General features: G+C 48.1%; 2 protein-coding genes across 4 annotated transcripts in view; one reads left to right on the top strand and one right to left on the bottom strand.

Annotated features, from left to right (window-relative positions):
* The first annotated feature begins 6,218 nt into the window (after positions 1-6,218).
* Positions 6,219-8,378, top strand: DMAC1 (distal membrane arm assembly component 1). Its single transcript, XM_083476883.1, has 2 exons — positions 6,219-6,457; positions 7,964-8,378. The coding sequence occupies exons 1-2, from the start codon at positions 6,259-6,261 to the stop codon at positions 8,026-8,028; spliced, it is 264 nt and encodes an 87-aa protein (XP_083333009.1). The 5' UTR covers positions 6,219-6,258; the 3' UTR covers positions 8,029-8,378.
* A 1,805-nt stretch (positions 8,379-10,183) lies between these two features.
* UBXN1 (UBX domain protein 1) overlaps positions 10,184-20,722 on the bottom strand; it is a 36,087-nt gene continuing 25,548 nt past the window's right edge. For all 3 annotated transcript variants that reach the window (XM_083477545.1, XM_083477546.1, XM_083477547.1), the window contains 9 exons: positions 20,247-20,341; positions 19,100-19,153; positions 18,885-19,006; positions 17,683-17,761; positions 17,141-17,332; positions 16,566-16,617; positions 13,613-13,741; positions 11,931-12,114; positions 10,184-10,558 (listed from right to left, as the gene is read on the bottom strand). In XM_083477545.1, coding sequence (XP_083333671.1) covers positions 10,509-10,558; positions 11,931-12,114; positions 13,613-13,741; positions 16,566-16,617; positions 17,141-17,332; positions 17,683-17,761; positions 18,885-19,006; positions 19,100-19,153; positions 20,247-20,341 — 957 coding nt within the window. In that variant the 3' untranslated portion in view covers positions 10,184-10,508. The remainder of the gene's footprint in view (positions 10,559-11,930; positions 12,115-13,612; positions 13,742-16,565; positions 16,618-17,140; positions 17,333-17,682; positions 17,762-18,884; positions 19,007-19,099; positions 19,154-20,246; positions 20,342-20,722) is intronic.

The following is a 20,722-nucleotide window of genomic DNA, read 5'->3' as shown; positions in this document are numbered from 1 at the left end:
GTTGTCCAGCCAGGCAGCAAGGCAAGAGCAAACTCGGGCTTCTATTTAAACGGCACGGAGATGAGTGTGCTAGTCTGCTGACACACGCAAGCCAACATTTCTAACAGCATAGGAGCAGGGGCTGGTTAACAATATGTACCTGAAGGATTGCCCCTCAAGTGGCAATCAACATTTAACAGCATTATCCAACCTCAATTCATCCAGGCAACAAGCTCACATCTCTTATCATGTGATCCATTTTTGTGAAGCATCCTCTTGAGATTATATGGCCTCATCCACTCATAAATTTAATGTGGATATTAAGTTACTTGTGTCTGGTTTCCCAGCATCCTCAGTCAAGTCCCCTGCCCTCCAATTAATTTGGATTTCCCAGATCTGATGATAATCCAATTAAGGGAAGAAGTGAACCCATCATTGGCTGTGTGCACATTGTCATAAACTCTGGCTCCAATGTGCTCCCAACACCGGCATTTGAAGCCTCACATTCATCTGTATCCTGTAGTCTTATTTAGAAATTCTTCTGTTTGATGTATTTCCCCACAAACCATCTGCCACCCGATTTGAAAGTGCAAGCTGAGATGTGTACTGTTCAGGCAGATGATGGAACACATGTGCAGAAGATGTCTTCCTTGAATAGGAATTCTGTGGCAGGTGGGGTTTGCCATTTCGGGGAAACAAATCAGGTAAGCAGTATCAGGTGAAGACACTGTTACCCTCTCTGGTGTGTACAGGAATGCAGAAATTTGACTTGAAACGCAGCGCGACCGATGGGGCCTTTCAGTGTGTAAAGGTAAAGGGACCCCTGACCATTAGGTCCAGTCATGACCGACTCTGGGGTTGCGGCGCTCATCTCACTTTATTGGCCGAGGGAGCCGGCATACAGCTTCCGGGTCATGTGGCCGGCATGACTAAGTCGCTTCTGGCGAACCAGAGCAGCGCACGGAAATGCCGTTTACCTTCCCGCCGGAGCGGTACCTATTTATCTACTTGCACTTTGACGTGCTTTCGAACTGCTAGGTTGGCAGGAGCAAGGACCGAGCAACGGGAGCTCACCCCGTCGCGGGGATTCGAACTGCCGACCTTCTGATTGGCAAGTCCTAGGCTCTGTGGTTTAACCCACAGCGCCACCCATGTCCCTATGTCCACATGTTTCAATTTGTACATAGCCACAAAATCACATTACCCGACTGCGGACACACTGAAGTACATTGTGATATCATACTGTTGTTTTTTAATGCACAAGGTGACATTTCATCAGACAAGCCAATAGTGAGGTGTAGGGTTTCCACATTTTCCCAGTGGCTTCTTTGTTTTTAACCGGCCCCACCCCTGGCCCTTCATAAGCAACTTATCTCCCAGAAATTGAAGCAGTGAAGAAGATAACTTTCTCTCCATGCCAGAGTGTTCCAGGCTAAAACCACCTTATAACAATGGTTCTCAAACTTTTTTCTTGGGAATAAAAATGTGCTCGTGCCACACCAATTTTTTAATCGATAATAAATACGTTGGAAAACACAGCTACGATTGTCTTCAGTATCACTTGATGTTCTTGCTCTCGTTTTGAAAAGATACCTATCCACATTCTGCAAATAAAAATAATTATTTTGATACTATACTACGCTGAAATGTTTAAAGGTTTCTTTGATTGTCCCTAAATCTTCCCACAACACTTGCCACCCTCTCCTGCCACACAATGTTGCATGCCACACCCTCAGAGTACCACTGCCCTACTAGATTGCCAAGGAAATCTTTTTACCTTTCCCCATTTTTGCTTAAGGTTGCTTAGGTTGCCGTGGAACAAAGAACACTCTGTTCTGCATAGAAGGCAGGACAAAGAAACAGCCCTTTCCCACTTGCTGACCCCTTTGCCTGCAACTACCTCCTGGAACACCTACGTACATGACAGTCATTCCTTCTTTCCAAGCTCCGTCATGTATCCTACCTTCCCCTCAAGCCTTTGGCATATAAACCTTATACCTTTACACCATTAAACCACATTTGAAACATGTTCTTTCCTTCAAAGAATTCTGGGCACTGTCATTTACCTCTCACAGACTTACTATTCCCATCAACCCTGAACAAACCGCAACGCCCAAAATTATTCAAAAGGAAACATTGCTTTGAATGTGCTTCAGAGCTATAGTGTGTAAAGAGACTCGGAAAGGCATTGCTGGCCAATACGAAGTTAGATGGCCCAATAGTCTGACTCCGTATAAGGCAGCTTCCGATGTTCTTATTTATTCTAAAATAATTACTAGCTTAATACTACCCTATTACCGATATTATTATTGTGTAACAGTCTTCTGTAAGGCAACGAAAAGGCATTGAAAGTGGAAATACAATTGCTCAGAGTATACAACATGCTTCCAGCAAAAATCCAAAACAGTAGGTTGTACCAGGGCTAGCTCTACTCAAGAGTCGACCCATTGGAATTAATGGAAATGATTAATTGAAGTCCATGAATCTCAATGGGTATGCAGAATTTAATTGAATGCAAGCTAATATTAGCCAGAACCCAACTTCCCATTCAAGTAACATAGGGAGTGCCTTACACTCCCACGAGACTGGGTGGACTCTCCTTCCCCGAAGGTTTTAAAGCAGAGGTCCATCCAATGCCCATCTGTCATGTATGATCTAGTTGAGATTCCTGTATTGCAGGGGTTGGACTAGATGACCCTCAGGGCCCGATACAATTCTGATTCTAGACTGACTGGCAGCGGTTCTCCAGGGCTTCAGATCTGGAGATTCTGGGGCTTGAACCTGCAATCTGCTGCATTCAAGGTAGATGCACTTTACTTATTTCTATTGTTAATTACTCATTCCTAAAATAATGAATATGAACTTCAGAGCATGGGAAGTCACCCAAAGATATATAATTTGGCATAAAATTAGGTCTTCTTGGTTGTATTATAATTTGGAATGTATTTAATGTGGTTTTTGTTGGATTGTTAAATTGGAAAACTCAATAAATATTATATAAAATAATGAATACGAGGATAATCTCATTCTGCTCTTTGGTCATTATGAGAGATTAAGATCCTTTGCGGGAGGAAGCTGTGAGCTCTTTCTGCAATGTCCGATACTGTATACGGTTTCCAACGCACCATAAAACCATCCCTTTGGCATCTTTTTACCAGTGATGTGAGGTGGGATTCCCACCACCCCTTGTGCTTTATTTTTCCGGGGGAAAAGAAACCCGTCACATCTACCGGCCCTTCTAGCTCAATACTGCCTACACTGACTGGCAGCGGCTCTCCAAGGTTTCAGGCAAGGAGCTTCTTCCATAGACGCCATTGGGGACTGAACCTTGGGCATTGCAACGCAGATGCTCTGCCACCGAGCTACGGCATTTCCAGGGCAATTTTTTTAACCAATTTTAAAAACCAAATCCGAAATAATTCTTCTAACACAAATGAAGACCCGAGTTCGAAAGAGCAAGACTCCGTTCCCGTTTTGGCGCTTCTTTAACATCTCCATAACTCTCTCCTTTTCTTATCTCTAGGTTGCGGCCGGGACACTCTAGCCCAGACACACCTCTGCTCTCTAGGTGGTGCGCCACCTTTTTTCTTCCCCGCGCCCTTCCAGGGAGGCTGGTTCTTCCCGCTTGTCTTTTGGGGAGTGTTTTAGGAGCGGTGGGGTGTCGTTTGCTTCCATGGAGACTGCCTACCGCGTAGCAAAGGGGATCTTGTTCGTGGCGGGGTTCACGGGCGCAGGGCTTGTGCTTTGGGCCGTGGTCGCGCCGGACGAAGCGCGAAGAAAGGAGATGGCGAAGGTGGGCGAAAGCTCCAGTCTGCGGGGTTTGAGGTGGAGGTCAGAGGAAGCCACGGTGCACTTGCGGGGAGCCCCGGGATCAGCCCGTGGCGTTTCCGGCTAAAGGTAGCAGCTGACGAGAAAGGGACCCCAGAGATCCTGAGAGAGCTGCTGCCAGTCAGAGTAGAGGATACTGGCCCCAATGGGCACATGTAGTCCTCCCGTGTCTGTCTCTATAGCCGTAGCTGCAACTCTCCAGCGGGTTGACATCACCTTTGAAGGCACCTCTCTTGGATCTTCTGAACATCTTTATTTCTTTCCCCAGGAGTTTGCTGATGCTACCCCACAGGTGTTGACTCAGCGGCAAAAACATAACGCCATGGTAATGGAGATCCTGAAAGAGGCATCGAAGACGGATGAGAATGTGGCTCACAAGCCGTGGCCCTGGAAAAAAGAACAGTGAAGCAAAAAGAGTCTGTGTTGGCTGGACTCTGTTCTAAACTGAGAACTTTGCAGAAGCTGAATCTAGGAGGACTTTACTGTCTCTTCAGTGGAGAGATTCTTCCGTTTTTTTCTTCTTGCTGTAAGGCTTGCTTTGGTGTAAACATTGAGCGATAAAATTTCCTTTGTACATCACAGTGACATCTGTACTTATTTAAGGGTTTGTTGTAAACTAGCAACAACAAATAAGTTTGTAGTTATGAAAGTAATACGTGTGTAGAGAGAGAGAGGGCTTATATTTTGCCAAGTTGTCTGTACAATGACAACATACACTTTCCAGCCAGAGCAGGATACCTCAGCCCCAGGGGCCGAATGCAGACCTTCAGGCCTCCCTATCTGATTCTCAGAACTTTCTTCAAGTAGCACCTCTCACCTGCTTTGTGCCCCAAAAGTGTTTGCCTGGCTGGAATGCAGCCTTGGATTCTGATCCTGTGTCTTGTTTGCCTGGGTGGAGGGTACAGGGGTAATTGTGTAGAAACTAGACCACTGTACCAAGGTAACATTCATTGTCGTGCCTACTTTTGCCTTTGGCTTTGCCTACCACTGGTACGTGGTGCTCAGAAGGTTGCCCAGAACGGAACATGGTCCTCTTGTACAGAAAAAAGCTTCCTTACCCCTGTCTTCCATGACCTCTTATCGCTTGAGGTTCAGGCCACCCACTGCCAGGCATGGAATGGTACGTTGGGCCCTCACAGCAGTGACATTGCCATGAAGAGTACTTAGGGAACCTGTGTGCTGCTAAAAGTTGTTGTACTCCCATAATCCATGGTTCTTTCAGTATGCTAATCAGGGCTGATGGAAGTTTGAGTTTGTCATCACCTGGAGAAACAGGTTCCTCATCCCTGACTTAAATGTTTCCCCATTAGACTGAATGACAGCTATTCATTGGCATGGGTGGAAAAAAATGAGAAACCTTATGAAGACCATTTGGGTGCAGTCTGTGGTGGCTGGTGCCCCTTGGAACTGCTTGGGCAGAAGGCAGGGAGCCCAACAGAAGCAGGAACCATCTAATTCTAGTACAGTGGTACCTTGGGTTACATACGCTTCAGGTTACAGACTCCACTAACCCAGAAATAGTGCTTCAGGTTAAGAACTTTGCTTCAGGATGAGAACAGAAATCGTGCTCCGGCAGTGCGGTGGCAGCAGGAGGCCCCATTAGCTAAAGTGGTGCTTCAGGTTAAGAACAGTTTCAGGTTAAGTGCGGACCTCCGGAACGAATTAAGTACTTAACCCGAGGTACCACTGTACTGTCCCCATCTTCCTCCTGGTTGAGTTTTACAAGAAGCAACACTGACACAAAGGAGTAGGAATCTGACAGGCAGGGCTAACTCCTGGACTGGTTGCATATCAGAAGGCAGGCAAGTGACGGCTAGCTGTGGGATGACACATTGACAGGGAAGCCCCCCCCCCGTATGGTTTCACATTGAATGGGGGCCCTCTTGCTGAGATTCCTGCATTGCAAGAGGGTTGGACTAGGTGACCCTTGGAGTTTTCCTACTCTATGATTTGCCCTAGCAGGTCTGCCTAAGCATGGTCTAAACCTGCGCTCTGTGAAGCCCACCCATCAGAATCAAATCTGCTCCTATCGCCACAGCCTGTATAAGCCCCTTTCCCTTGCAAAAGGCTTATCCTCAGTTCTATTCTTCCACTGAAGAATATTGGATAGCTGGCTTTTATACAGATGGAGAAGTGGACAAAAACTGGACGTAATCAGCTTGATGTTCCCTAACTAATATCTCCTGGAGGGAGGAAATTCCCCCTTCCTCTCCTCTTGAGATTTGTCTTCACCTGCAAACGCTGACGGGAGCCAGCATGACAATCCAAATCGATGGGGGAACCAATCGATGGGGGAGTTGTTGGCATGCCGGACACCCATTGCAGTGCACGCCGCCCTTTCTGCTTCCACCGAGACGAGGGACAGGAAGCAGAGCGGCTTCTGGGCGCAAGCCGCTTCCGGCGTGGTGTCCTGGGCGCCGCCATCTTCCCGCCCCGCAGGAAAGCCGAGACATGTCTTCCAGCGTCGAGCGCGCCGCTTCCTCACCGGAGCAGAAACGGTCCTTTTTCTGGTCCTGCTTCAGCTGCCGCGCCCTGAGCGGGGGGGCACTGATCGCCTCCTCCTTGTTCGTCTATTCGGGGCCCCTCCGGATTATGAGCCACAGGATCCCCCCCAGCATGGGCAACATCGCCCAGATGACCTTCGCCGTCTGTAAGTGGGGGGCGCAGAGAGGGGCGGGGGGGGGGCGGTGGCTCCAGGCTGAGCTGCGGCTCACCAGGGCCGGATTTAGGCTTGATGAGGCCCTAAGCTACTGAAGGTAATGGGACCCTTTATGTGTCCAGCTGTCCTTTGTCAACAACAAATGGTCGCTGTTTTTGTGTGTTGAATATATGCTCATACCCTTAGTCTGTGCTGCCTGATCATCAGTCTGCAAGCACTCTTTAATATTAGATAGCAGGTACAACAGCTTGACTTACATTCAACTGTGCTACACTGCAGTCTGCAGCTGCATGCTACATGTTGCCCTGCAACCAGTCCATGCAGAATGTAGGCACCCTATATAGAAATGAGCAAACCAGTGATATTTTAGGGAGCAGGCCAGCAGGCGGGGCCCATTACTTACATCATAGGAGCCTACACAACACAAAACACTGTTGCTGTATGTGGGTTTTATTTTATTTGTTTTTTACCTTATATTTTAGAAATGTACATCCAGTTTTTGTCTTTTAATTTTTTGGGGGGCCTCCAAGTGACTGGGGACCTAATCTATAGCTTGTTTAGCATATACATAAATCTGGCCCTGGGCTCAGTGCCAGGACCGACTGGGAGACTGACATTTGGGTGATGTTGCCTCTGAGCATATAGGTACCTAGGTCTGCCTTTCTGAGCCAGTTGGTGTGGATTTCAGACCTTACCTTGCCAGTCCTAGGGGGCACCAACTGCCTCTGCTTCTTGGAAAAGTTAAGTTTCTAGTCCTCATGGTTGTGAACTGAAGGCACTATTTTCAAACGGGAGCATAGGAAGCCCTTTCTGGGGATGCCTTTGGGGGATTCAGCCCCTGGGACCTTCTGTGAGCATGGGCCTCAGTAATCAGATCCCTGTCTAGGCCAGTGACTTCTTTACGGCCAGGTGTTTTATTAGCTCTTCAGCAGGGTGTCAGGGCAGTCATCCCCCTCCCACCCTGTTTGCTTCCAGCACCTGGCCCTCAGTGGGTAGACCGCTGCTGACCATGGGGGCTCTGTTGTCATGGTGAATAACCATTGTCATTACTTTTATCTTCCACTGCTCTGATTACTGAGGCTCATTTCTTGTTCAGAGGTTGATCTATGCTCAGAGGTACACCTTATTTTCTAGGGTGACCCCCCCCCCCAAACTGTACTTGGGAAAGTTGGTTCAGTGGGAGTGCTAATATCTCTCCTAGTTATAGTACAAATCATTCGACATATGTGGAGCAGGAAATCAGCCCTTAAATCAGATAGACTAGCAATCATTTCTCTTCCCTCGTCTTGCGGGGTATTGGCAATGTCTGTTTCGAAGTCAGCTCTGCCACTGGCACCCTTTGTTTCTTGCTGCTGTTTGTGGCATACATCCTTGGCTGACTTAAGATCAAGGGTGGGAAGCTTCAGGACCAGGGGGCCAAATGGGCCCTTCTATCTGGCCCTTGGAACTCTTCCTCAGGCCACACCCCTCACATGCTTTTCTTTTTCTCCCTTCTAGGTCTCTTCTGTTGGGGTGTTACTGTGTGGATAAACCCAGTTGGAAGCTACAAGAAAGATGAGTGAATAGCAAAACCCCATTACTGGATGCACATCATCTTTTTCCAGATCTGGCAGCAGTTTAAACCGTAGCCAATAAAAGACTAACGGAGGGAAATACCCTGGATTTGTTTGCGATGTCCGTGGCAAGCTGGTTTATATGCCAAGAAGGCACCGTGCACCCTCTGCAGAGACTTTAGCGTATCATGCTTTCCTTATGACGGAGATTGTCAGTAGAAGCTGTGATGTATGTCATAGCTGGGAGGGGAGAAAATCTGCTTCCTCCTGCATTAAAAAAAACCCAACCCTAAGCACCATGTATTCTATGTAAATATTTAACTGGATTTGTTTTAATTAAATCAAGCTCTGTTTCCACATCAGGGGCTATAGTTTCACTTAGGGGTCCCCCTCCCTGTTTTTAATCTTAATTGCAGCAGCATGCAAAGAGAAGTGGAAAGAAGAGGTTCCTTGCTCCCTCCCACAACACAGTTTGTGAAAGAGGTCAGGAAGGACCACTGGCTTCAATAGGGGATTTAAAAGGATGCAAAACTAATTTAGAAATTGTTGAGTGCCGTTAAAAGAGGCTGCTGCAGTTGCAAGGGACACCAATTCCTACAATTGCACAACATGACTTATCTAAAAGAGCAGCTCAAATACCAACCATCCAGGACCCTGATGGAAGGTTTGTCCAATTGGCAGTGACCCCCATAAGCAGCCATGGCCTTCTCAGTGGTGGCTCCTCATTTGTGTAATCCCCCCCCCCAATTGAGAGGCACCTGTCTTCCTCATTATGAACAATCAGGTGGAATTTAAAAACAGTCCTCTTCACCAGGGCTTTTGATATCCGATATGTAGTTTCTAGAAACTTTATGCAAGGGCAGGGGGCTGGTTTTTTAAAAAGCTTTCAGATGTTAATGTTTTAAAATTATTGCTATTCATTACATCTGTTAGTTGCTTTATGCAGGAAGTCTCAAAGCAACTGAACAAAATAATATAAAAACCAGAAAATTTTAAAATGCTGTACAACACAAAATTCCTAAAATGCTAATCTGACCGTACAAAAATATGAACACCATTGTAGAGGCTAATTTAACTACCAAAGGCCTGGTAAATAAAATTGCCTTAACCTGGTGCCTAAAAGCTGACAAATGATGAAGGTATTTCAAAGTATGTTCTTTACTACATTTGTAATTGCTTGAGAGGGAAGAGCGTGGTAGAAACTTCATTCATGAATACATGAAGCCACACCCTTTTGGCCAGAGGTCATCAGCGGCATAAATACGGTTTTCAGCACCTTGAGATTTATGGATGTTCTCTTGAATTATGTACAAGTCTTCTGGAAACTGACAGAGCAACTATGTAAATGCCTTCTAAGGGCACTCAGGGTGGCTAAATGTCTAACACTCTAATACAGGAAGGTAACATTATCACCACCCCTACAGAGGACAGAAGCTATTTCTCAACTATGAGAAATTCTCTGATATCTGGATTCTTTGTACAGATCTATTCTGAGCGCTGGGTTGGTCTGGAACACCAGCTTTTCTCCCTTTGCTTGTACCCACAGAACACGTTGTCTTTGTTATGATTTGGTTTGCATTGTCTGCATTTTTCTTTCTTTTTAGAAGTTCAGGTTTGGTTTTTTTTTTAAAAAAACCCTATTAAATACATCAAAGTCCCTGGAGTAGAAGGGGCGTGGGTGGCACTGTGTGTTAAACCAGAGCCTAGGACTTGCCGATCAGAAGGTCGGTGGTTCAAATCCCCTCGACGGGGTGAGCTCCCGTTGCTCCTGCCAACCTAGCAGTTCGAAAGCACGTCAAAGTGCAAGTAGATAAATAGGTACCGCTCTGGCAGGAAGGTAAACGGCGTTTCCGTGCGCTGCTCTGTTGCCAGAAGCGGCTTCGTCATGCTGGCCACATGACCCGGAAGCTGTACGCCGGCTCCCTCGGCCAATAAAGCAAGATGAGCTCCGCAACCCCAGAGTTGTTTGCAACTGGACCTAACAGTCAGGGGTCCCTTTACCTTTACCTTTACCTTTGCCCCGGAGTAGAGAGACAAGGCAGCAGGATAGCAGCCTTTTCCTGGATGAGAGCCCCAGGCGCTGCCCTCCCAGTGCCAACTAGATGACTCTAAGTGCCCTACCACTTAGCAAATGGGATAAAAGAATTCTTGCAAGAAACAAGGAAAGAGAGAATAGGTTTTATTCATGGTGTGTGTGTGGCATGAAGAGAGGAAGTCAAGTTGCAACCTTGCCCCTCCCTCCCCGACAGGAGGGAAAGCCCAACACTTTTCTCCATCGCATCCAACCCCACCCCGATCGTCGTCACTGATTCGGAATCCCAGCCCAAAGACATGGTGGTGCTTTGGAGTCTCTGTGGGCAGAGTTGGTTAGGAAAACCAGGAGGGGCTGGGATGTGCGCTTCCCCCAGAGACAGAGCACATGGGTCAGGTGAGAGTCACCTCCGCAGCAAGGGAAGGAGGGGGCTGAGAGAGCGAGGAGGAGAGCCACTTCAGCTGTTGCCTTTCTTCGCTACGATCAACACAGCAGAAGGCACCAAACCTACAGAGGAGACACAGAGAGAGGCAGAGAGTGGGAGGTAATGGGGAAAACTTGCATCCAGTAGTTAGCTGGGCAAATGTGGTGTTAGAACTTTGGGTCAAAGCAAAACAGTCAATATTTATGTACAGTGGTAGCTCACGTTAAGTACTTAATTCGTTCTGGAGGTCCGTTCTTAACCTGAAACTGTTCTTAACCTGAAGCACCACTTTAGCTAATGGGGCCTCCTGCTGTCACTGTGCCGCTGGAGCACAATTTCTGTTCTCATCCTGAAGCAAAGTTCTTAACCCGAGGCACTATTTCTGGGTTAGTGGAGTCTGTAACCTGAAGCGTCTGTAACCCAAGGTACCACTGTACTGTTCTGATGAAGTTTGGAACTGGCTCCCTAGAACTGGGCCAGGCAACAGTCGGGGATGATGAAATGTGTGTGTTCCAATTGTGTCTGGGGAAAAACTGGCCCTCCAGATATTGGTGGACTGCAACTCCCATCCTGAGCGTTGGGCCATGCTGGCAGAGGCTGATGGGAGCTGGAGTTCAGCAGATTCTGGGTTGATTTGATGTATTTCTAGGCCACTTTTCATTCAAATAGATCTCAAAACGGCTTACCAACAATACGTAATAACGTAATGCAGCGTGAATCGTATGAAATAATTAACAAATCCTCAATAAAACAATTGCAATCTATAAAACGCTATTAACAAAATGAACTAAAAAAAAAAGGTAACCCTCACATTTGCAGCAAAAGTCGTATCATATGATCAACAAATCAATATGGCACTTACAATCTATAAAACAATATTAACAAAACAGCAACTAAAAAAATTAGGTCACCAGTTCCTCTGGTGCAGGCTCTCTCTGTTCTTAGATGTAGCATAACATGGGTCAGCTTCCAACAGACAGCGCTTTGGCCTAGGATGGGTCGGGAACCTGGTGTTGCCGGGGGGCGGGTCCTCATCTCCCCTGCTCACCTGTCACTCACCTGACTTGGGGTGATGATTGCCAGGACTTTGGGGCTTGCAAGTGCTTTATACAGCACACAACTAATTCACAAGCTTGAAGTCAAAACGTGTGAGCTAATAGGCAATGATTTCAAGCTTGCTTTCTGCAGGGACTGGCTGTGCAACTGAGCTCCCCACGCACAGCCAGACCAGCTGCACCTCTACCTGACGTCACATAAGCTATTAGGAGGGAGACATAGCTTGGTGGGTATTGTAGGCCAAACTGGGAGCCGTGCTGGGACAAACTGGGCTCGTGACCCAGAGGTTCCCAGCCCCTGCCTGAGAATTCCTCTGTCCTCCACGGAGTAGCAGGAGGGAAACACTGCAAGCAACCCTCACCCCCTTCCCTCTTCCTACCCCAGCAATCTCAGACTCACCCAGCTCCTGCAAAGGCTTCTCCATGTCCTCCTCAGTGAAGACGCGCCGCGGGAAGCTGGTGAGGAGGTGGAAAGGCTCGTCACCATTGTCCTTGCGGTTCAGCTCCACGTAGAGCCGGACGGCGGCCAGCTGCTCTTTGGCTCGAAACGTCTGGGTGAGCGACGTGCCGTCCAGCAGTCTCACCTGAGGAAAAGAGAGGGGGAGAGGATCTGAAATAGTGCATGATTGTCGCATCCATGAACATGAATAAGCCTTGGGGCTTGTGGGCTGTCCTCCCTCTCCTTCCAGCACGGCCACGAGTAGAAGATGGGAAAACGTACGTTTTTGGCTAGCTGCAGTTTAGTGTTACATCCGAACCCTAAACTGTGGTTAAGCTTAACTGCAGCCATTGGGATGACAATGCACATGTAATTTTAAGTTGTTGTGTTGTTGTTTTTACTAAAGACCCTCATTCAGAACTCGGAGATTTCTTATCTGCCAAAGGTTTCAACCATGCAATGGTAATTGCTTATTTCTTTAATAATTAAGAATGTTAAGGTTTAAGGATTGTTAGTGCTTTATGTGGTTCATATGCTTCCTGCACACACTCTCGATAATCCTTAACCACAGGGTAGATGATCATCATCATCATCATCATTATCATCACCACCCCTTTTTTGTTGCAAATGTGGGGATAGAGATCAGAAGTGGGGGCCTGCCTAAAGCTATCTCAAGTGGCACCACCACAAAGTCCAGAAAATCATCAGGGAGCCACCGAAGCTGCCTTTCCTAAGTCAGACTCTTGGTCCATCTAGCTCAGTACTGTCTACACTGACCGGCAGCAGCTTTGCAGGGTTTCAGAAGGGAGTGGCTCCCCCAGCCCTACCGGGAGATGCCAGGAATTGAACCTGGTGCCTTCTGCATGCGAAGTATACTGAGCTGCAGTCAGGAAGTCAACATCTGGAGCCTTGCCTCTGCCATGAAAATACTAGGTGGCCTTACAAGGTGAGCCCTCAATCTCAGCCCCCCCCCCCCACCAGCCCATCTGCAATGTGGTGAATAATAATACCTTGCAGGGTTGTTGTGTAAGGATTACAGCTAGATAATGCACTGAAGCACTTGAAAGCACTACAGAAACACTAAGAAATATTACCATTATTTTGGAAAAAGTAGGTTCATATTTCCATTATCCTTTGTGTGGGTCCCGGGGAATATCCCTTCTTTACTCTCTGACAGGTTTTATGAGATGTGCCAATAAGGATCAAAGAATAGGATGTATAGATTTAGTATTATCTAACTAGGATGTCCCTTTTTGGTTGTGCATCCTGGGCAAAGAGCTTGAACTGCTGTTTGCATTTTCTGCTAATTGCATTTCGAGATGGTTCTACTTCTGTATTTATTTTAAGATCAATAAAATTAAAGGGGGACGGGTGAAAGGAGGCTCACAGCAGGGACCAGTTTGGAACTGCAGTCTCCTCCAGTTTGCATGGGTGGACCGCTGATAACCTGGCACGGTCTACTCCTGCTTGCATTAGGCAGGGAAGATTTCAGGGAGTCTTTTACGGCAGGAATGCGAAAGGTTAAGGCCGGCCACCACATGGCTGTATATCGCAAGCAGAGTGGCTTATGGTATGTGCAAGAAACAGATGAGAACAAGCAGCTCTCTGCACACAAACACAGAGCCTGCCCCGCAGTCGGTTACCTGTATCCTGCATTGATCATACTCTCGCTTGACAGGGGGTTCCTGGCTGGGTGACGAGGGAACCGGTGTGGGTGCCGATTGCTCAGGCAGGGTGGAGCTTTGGGAAGAGCTGCTGCAGCCGCCGCCAAACTGAATTGAAAAGGAGAGGTGGGTCAGTGGACAAAAGAAAGCCGCCCAGCATCATCCTGATGTTTGTTCTCAGGGCAGGCTTGCACCCTAGGGGCAGAAAGCCCTGTTCACAAAATAATAATAATAATAATAATAATAATAATAATAATAATAATAATAATAATAATTTATTTATATCCCACCCTCCCCAGCCAAAGCCGGGCACAGAGCGGCTAACAATAAAAAAATACAACATTCTAAAATCACAATCGATTGAAATGCATTCTAAAACCAATTCATTCTAAAATCAATTCAAAATCAAATTAATGGCAACCATTGGGCTAGAGTGCTGTGAGGATTACTGAAGGAGGGGGTCAGACTGTGCCTTAGCCAAAGGCCTGGTGGAACAGCTCTGTCTTGCAGGCCCTGCGGAAAGATGTCAAGTCCCTCAGGGCCCTAGTCTCTTGTGACAGAGCGTTCCACCAGATTGGAGCCACAGCTGAAAAAGCCCTGGCTCTGGTCAAGGCCAGCCTAACCTCCCTGTGGTCCGGGACCTCCAAGATGTTTTTATTTGAAGACCGTAAGGTCCTCCGTGGGACATACTAGGAGAGGCAGTCCCATAGGTACGAGGGTCCCTAAGGCGTATAGGGCTTTAAAGGTTAAAACCAGCACCTTGAACCTGATCCTGTACTCCACCGGGAGCCAGTGCAGCTGGTATAGCACCAGGTGAATGTGATCCCGCGGCGAGGACCCCGTAAGGATATTGACAAGCTGAAAAGTGTGCAGAGCTGGGTGAACAAGGGTCTGGAAACCAAGCCTTATGAGGCACAGTTGAGGGAGGTGGGCATTGTTTAGCCCGGAGAAGAGGAGACAGAGAGCCGTCTTCAGCTATTTAAAGGGCTGTCACATAGAAGATGGTGCTCTGGGGGGGATTTGAAATCAATGGATTCAAATGACAAGAAAGGAGATTACGACTAAACATCTGGAAGAACTTTCTGGCAGCAAGAGCTCTTTGATGGTGGAACGGACTCCCATGAGAGGCGGTGGCCTCTTCTTCATTTTAAGCAGAGGGATGGCCATCTGTCAAGGAGTCTGTAGTGGCGACTGCTTCATTGCAAGGGGCTGGACTAGGTTGCAATTACTATTACCATTTCTTAAATTTGACATCACCCTTCATCCGAGTGTCACAGAGTGGTTTACAACAGAAAAACACTAAAGCACCGTATTTTTCACTCTATAAGATGCACCAGACCACAAGACGCACCTAGTGTTTGGAGGAGGAAAACAAGAAAAAAAATTCTGAATCTCAGAAGCCAGAACAGCAAGAGGGATCGCTGCACAGTGAAAGCAGCAATCCCTCTTGCTGTTCTGGCTTCTGGGCTAGCTGCGCAGCCTGCATTCGCTCCATAAGACGCACACACATTTCCCCTTACTTTTTAGGAGGGAAAAAGTGAGTCTTATAGAGCAACAAACACGGTACATACCATAAAGGTAAAAGTAAAGGGACCCCTGACCATTAGGTCCAGTTGTGGCTGACTCTGGGGTTGCGGCGCTCATCTCGCTTTATTGGCTGAGGGAGCCGGTGTACAGCTTCCGGGTCATGTGGCCAGCATGACTAAGCAGCTTCTGGCGAACCAGAGCAGCGCACGGAAACACCGTTTACCTTCCCGCCGGAGCGGTACCTATTTATCTACTTGCACTTTGACGTGCTTTCGAACTGCTAGGTTGGCAGGAGCAGGGACCGAGCAACGGGAGCTCATCCCATCACACGGATTTGAACCACCGACCTTCTGACCGGCAAGTCCTAGGCTCTGTGCTTTAACCCACCATAGCAACGAACAAAAAGAATTCCCACCCCCACAGTTTAAAAGGCCATAGATTGCTTAATTAGTTAAAACCCTGGGAGAAGAGGAATGTTTTTGCTGATGCTTAAAGATATGTAACAAAGGCACCCAGAGAGCCTCCACAGGGAGGGCGTTCCACAAGCAGGGAGCCACCACAGAAAAGGCCCGCTCTCGTACTGCTGCCCTTCAGACCGTTTGTGGAGGAGGCACATGAAAAAGGCCTCGGGTGATAAACGCAGGGTCTGTTAGATGACTCTTGGAGTCCCTTCCAACTCTACGATTTAAGTTTAACAACACTGGAGGGTTTACCCAACAGGCAGGGCCTTGACCTAAGAGCATGGGCAAACAAGCAGGAGACCTTGCAATGCATTTGTTGCTGGCTTCCACCGTTTTGCACGGAAGGTGGGAGTTGGCCTTTCTGAAAGTTCTCTCCCGTAACATCCCTCCTACAAATACTCCATTAAAATGGATGCAGTGCTGAAATACGGATAGCCAGGTGCTGTTTATAGACTCCCAGCTTCAATGAGCCCTGGGCCACATGGTCAATGGTCAGCGCTGATAGCAAAAGGAGAGCCCAATAATGTTTGGAGGCCGTTTCCCCAAGTCTTGAATTCATGCTATGTGAATCAGTCTCGGCTCACTTGCTCCCCTGTCCTTTCTCTCCCTCTGGGTCAGCCTTGAGGAGACTGGAATTATTGTATTTTAATATTTTTTGGAAGCTGCCCAGAGCGGCGGGGAAAACCCAGCCAGATGGGCGGGTATAAATTATTATTATTATTATTATTATTATTATTATTATTATTATTATTATTATTATTATCATCATTTAGAAGGAAACAGAACAGACTGGAGACAGCGCATCCGTTACCTTGATTATCCCTTTTTATTTTTAAATCTTTTTATTTCCACCTGTGGGTCCCACATCTCTCGTGGAAGGAAGCCACGAGCAAAAACACGACTCTCAGAGCACACCCCTTTCCCAGTCTCTGCTGCTTGCTTACCTTCTTGGCTCTCTCGGCCTTGTCGCGCTCTATCTTCTCTCGCACCCGCTGCCTGGAAAGGAGAAGAGTTTTCATGTTGGGGGGGGGTAGGAGAGCAAGGGAGGCTGCAACTCGATCACAAGAGAGCGCCATTCGAGAGCAGTCTTGGTGTCAAGAATGGGGTTATCCCAGCGGCAAAAAGGAAACTACTTTCTACAGAGTCAAGACCCAGCTCAGTATTGATCTGCAGTAACACTCCAGGGGTTCGGGGAGTGGTCTTGGGCCTCCAGCTGTTTTTGGACTGCAGCTCCCATCATCCCTGACCACTGGCCCTGCTAGCTAAGGATGATGGGAACTGTAGTCCAAAATCAGCCGGAGGTCAAAGTTTGGGAAGCACAGAGCTAGATGGACCAATGGCCTGACTCGACAGAGAAGCAACTTCCTACATTCGCAGCTCCTTTGCTTTGATTTGGGATGGCGTTAAAAGCACCCGCAGACCATGAGAGGTCTGCTGCTGTTCTCCACTATAGGAGCAGCCCCCTCCCCGCTTCCAGCCCCCCTCTGGGTCCCCACTGACACCCCCCACAGGCTCTCACTTGGCCAGCTTCTCCTCCAGCTTCTCCTTGCGCCTCTCCTCAGCCAGCTTCTTCATCTCGTCCTCCTGCAGCTTCTGGCGGATGAGGGAGAGCTCCTGGCCTTGCTTCCGGCGCTGCTTCTCCCGCTCAATGCTCTCCCGCTTCTCTCGCTCCTCCCGCTCTCGCTGCTTCTGAGTGATCAGCTCCATCATCCTGAAAGCACATGGAGAAAATCCCCGGGAGATCTCGTAAGCCACGCAGGGGCATTGCCGTAAACAAGAGAGGGTGGAGTTGGGAGGTGCAGCTCTGTGCCCTGCTCACCTCGCGGCATAATTATGCAAAGATGCCTTACCTAACCTTCAAGATTTCATTAGTCCCATCATCCCTGACAACCAGTGATTCTGGCTGGGGATGCTGGAAGTCCAGTACCACATAGGGACCCAAGTTCCACACAAAGTGGGGGGGAGAAACATGCAGGCTTGCATGATTAGCCTAATCATATTCTAGTGGCGGAATCCGGGTTTTCAGGTTGCAGAATTTAAAGCCGCCAGAATTATGATTACCTCTTTGTCTGCTCCCGCTTCTCCTCTTCGCTCAGGGGGCGTCGGTTATCTTCCTCTGTCAGCTCCTCTAACGTGGGATCTATGGGGAGATAAACCTGTTATGTTGCTACCCTCTGGGCTTGGAAGAACCCAAGGAGACAAGCAAGGAAATTCCTATATTTGAGGATGAGCAGAAAAAGAAAAAAGGAAAAGGAAAATTAACATAAGAACATAACAAGAGCCTGTTCACTGGATTATTATTATTATTATTAGTAGTAGTAGTAGTAGTAGTAGTAGTATACCTTATACCCATAGATCTCAGGGCAGTTCACAACATAAAGGTCAAAGGATCTGAGTGCAACAGATTTTCTCCAGCTGTGATTCCCTGCAGCTGTTGCTTCTGGCATTGGAGAATGAAGCACTTATAGCCTTATCCTGCATGAATCTGTTTAACCCCCTTTTAAAGCCACCTGAGTGGCTGACCCTGAAGAAGAGAGTCCCTTCCAACTCTATGATTCTAATGCGAGTGGACTCCACAAATTTAACCATACACTGTTTGGGAAGGAGGACTTTATTTTGTCCGTTCCCACACTGTACTTCCAGAGTTCAAGAACAGGCACCCCCCAAACTCGGCCCTCCAGATGTTTTGGGACTACAGCTCCCATCATCCCTAGCTAACAGGACCAGTGGTCAGGGATGATGGGAATTGTAGTCCCAAAACAAATGGAGGGCCGAGTTTGGGGATTCCTGTTCTAGAATGATGAGAGAGGGAGAAAAACCAGAGCCAACAATGTTAAGGAAGAAGGCTGACAAAGAAGCAGAAACGGAAACATTCAGATTTTGGTTTGCGGCTTTTAGCATTGATCTTTCTTGGACAAATCTACCTGACCAAGCAAGGCTCTCTGGCGGCAGGATTCCAGAACAGGGGTGGGCCAGCATGCTGCTACTGAACTATGAAGTCCCATCAGCCCCAGCCTGGGATGGGATGATGTGAGCTGCTGTCCAACATCTGGAGGGTGAGATGTCGGCTATTCCTGTTCTAGAACCTCTGGAAAAGTTGCCCTCAGTGGAAAGAGATGGAGGTTCGAAGGAGCTCAATTCTGGCTGGATGGAACAATTTCCAATCTCCCCCTCCTCTCCCAGGTGCTAGTAAGAACTAGGCCAGGCACAGGACCCCCTGATGAGGTTCCCTCCCACCTCACGTTCTCCTGATTTGCTCTGACCTGATCCACTTTGCACTGACTCTGGCGTCCTTCCCTCGGGGGGCTCCTCTGTGCTCAGAACGTGGCCTTGGGGGGGCACGAACGGCTCGTCCAGGTCGGGATCATTTTCGTGCTCCATGAGCCTGGGAGTTAAGAGAGAGGCACCATTCAGGAGAAGACTGATAAAAAGAGGGCTGCAAGGGTCCGCAGGAGGGAGGAAGGGAGCCAATACTCACCAATCCATCGCTGATTCAATGCCCTGGTTCCCTGTTAGCGCTAGGGCCTTCTCTCTGGGTAAAAAGGAGAGGGACGAGGTAGTGAACTACATATGGACACAGGGCTATTCTACATTTTTTTTTGCCTTTCTGAGAAGGGCTGGAAGCACAGGGCACTTATCACCCCAGCCCAACTTCCCCTTCATCTAGGGTGGGATGCGGGTTGTGAGACGACAACAGGGTTCACTGCAACAATTAAGTAAAATCCACAAAGGAAGCTGCCATATACTGAGTCAGATCATTGGTCCACCTAGCACAATACTGTCTGCACTGACTGGCAGCTGCTCTATACTATGATTTCAGGCACGGAATGTCCCCCAGCCCAACCTGGAGGTGGTGGGGATTGAACCAGGGACCTTCTACAGGCCAGGTAGACGCTGTAGCCCTTCCCAAATACTAACACAGAAAGCTGTCTTCTACTGAGATGATACTGCCCACACTGACTGGCAGCGCCAATGCTCTACCACTGAGCTACAGCTTTTCGTAAAGGCTGATTTTCAATTAAGGCCAATGGCCATGGTCTAGTACTGCTTGTCTGAACCCACATATACACTGGGAGCATATACATATATAAAGGTAAAGGGACACCTGACCATTAGGTCCAGTCGTGGCCGACTCTGGGGTTGCGGCGCTCATCTCGCTTTACTGGCCGAGGGAGCCGGCGTACAGCTTCCGAGTCATGTGGCCAGCATGACTAAGCCGCTTCTGGTGAACCAGAGCAGCACACGGAAACACCGTTTACCTTCCCGCCGGAGCAGTACCTATTTATCTGCTTGCACTTTGACGTGCTTTTGAACTGCTAGGTTGGCAGGAGCAGGGACCGAGCAATGGGAGCTCACCCCGTCGCGGGGATTCGAACCGCCGACCTTCTGATCAGCAAGACCTAGGCTCTGTGGTTTAACCCACAGCGCCACCTGCGGCCCATATATATACACATATATACCTGCAAGCTAACACACATATACACTGGGAGCAGAGAAGGGATCTTGCACAGATCCAGTTTTCTTCTTTCTAGGCCTTCTGGGCAATAGATGTGGCACCAGAAGGGCTGGCCTTGCCATTTGAACCCTCACATGCCTCCCACCCCTCCCCAGGGACAGACACCTACGCTCTGTTCTGGGGGAAGCCCATCTCAATGAGGCTCTCCAGAGCTGTAGCCTCCATGCTGCTGGGCTGGGCTGCCACCACCACTGCCAGCAAACTCTGCAAAAGAAACAGGAGGAGTCCGGAAATTTGTGTTAGTTCCTTTAACAGCGACAGCAAAAGGAAGAGGTTAGCAAAGGGAAATAAGATTCCGGGAGCCAGAATTTTTAAATATAAGAAAGTAAGGAAAGCCTGCTGGATCCGTCCAGCCTCCACTGTTTGCGCAGTGACCAGCCAGATGTCTGTGGGAAACTGGCAAGCAGTTTCTTCTGTGGTTTCTAGAGCAACAGGTATTCAGAAGCATGCTGCCTGTGACCACGGAGGCAGAGCCCTGAGCAATCTGTACAACAGAACAATCTGTGCCACCCAGCAAACATTTGTCCTAAGATTTCTGGAATAAAGCTACAGTCAAAAGTTATCTTCGAAGTCAAAAGTTATCAC

The sequence above is a fragment of the Podarcis liolepis genome (genome assembly GCF_965112155.1).
Source record: "Podarcis liolepis genome assembly, chromosome: 15".
NCBI lineage: Eukaryota > Metazoa > Chordata > Lepidosauria > Squamata > Lacertidae > Podarcis > Podarcis liolepis.
Note: the sequence above shows the minus strand (reverse complement) of the source record. Positions and strands in the feature narration are given on the sequence as shown.

Excerpts from the sequence above, each read along its gene's own strand:
- DMAC1 (XM_083476883.1), top strand. The coding sequence starts at position 6,259 with ATGTCTTCCAGCGTCGAGCGCGCCGCTTCCTCACCGGAGCAGAAACGG. Across the intron at positions 6,458-7,963 it reads CCAGATGACCTTCGCCGTCT|GTCTCTTCTGTTGGGGTGTT; the intron begins GTAAGTGGGGGG and ends TCTCCCTTCTAG.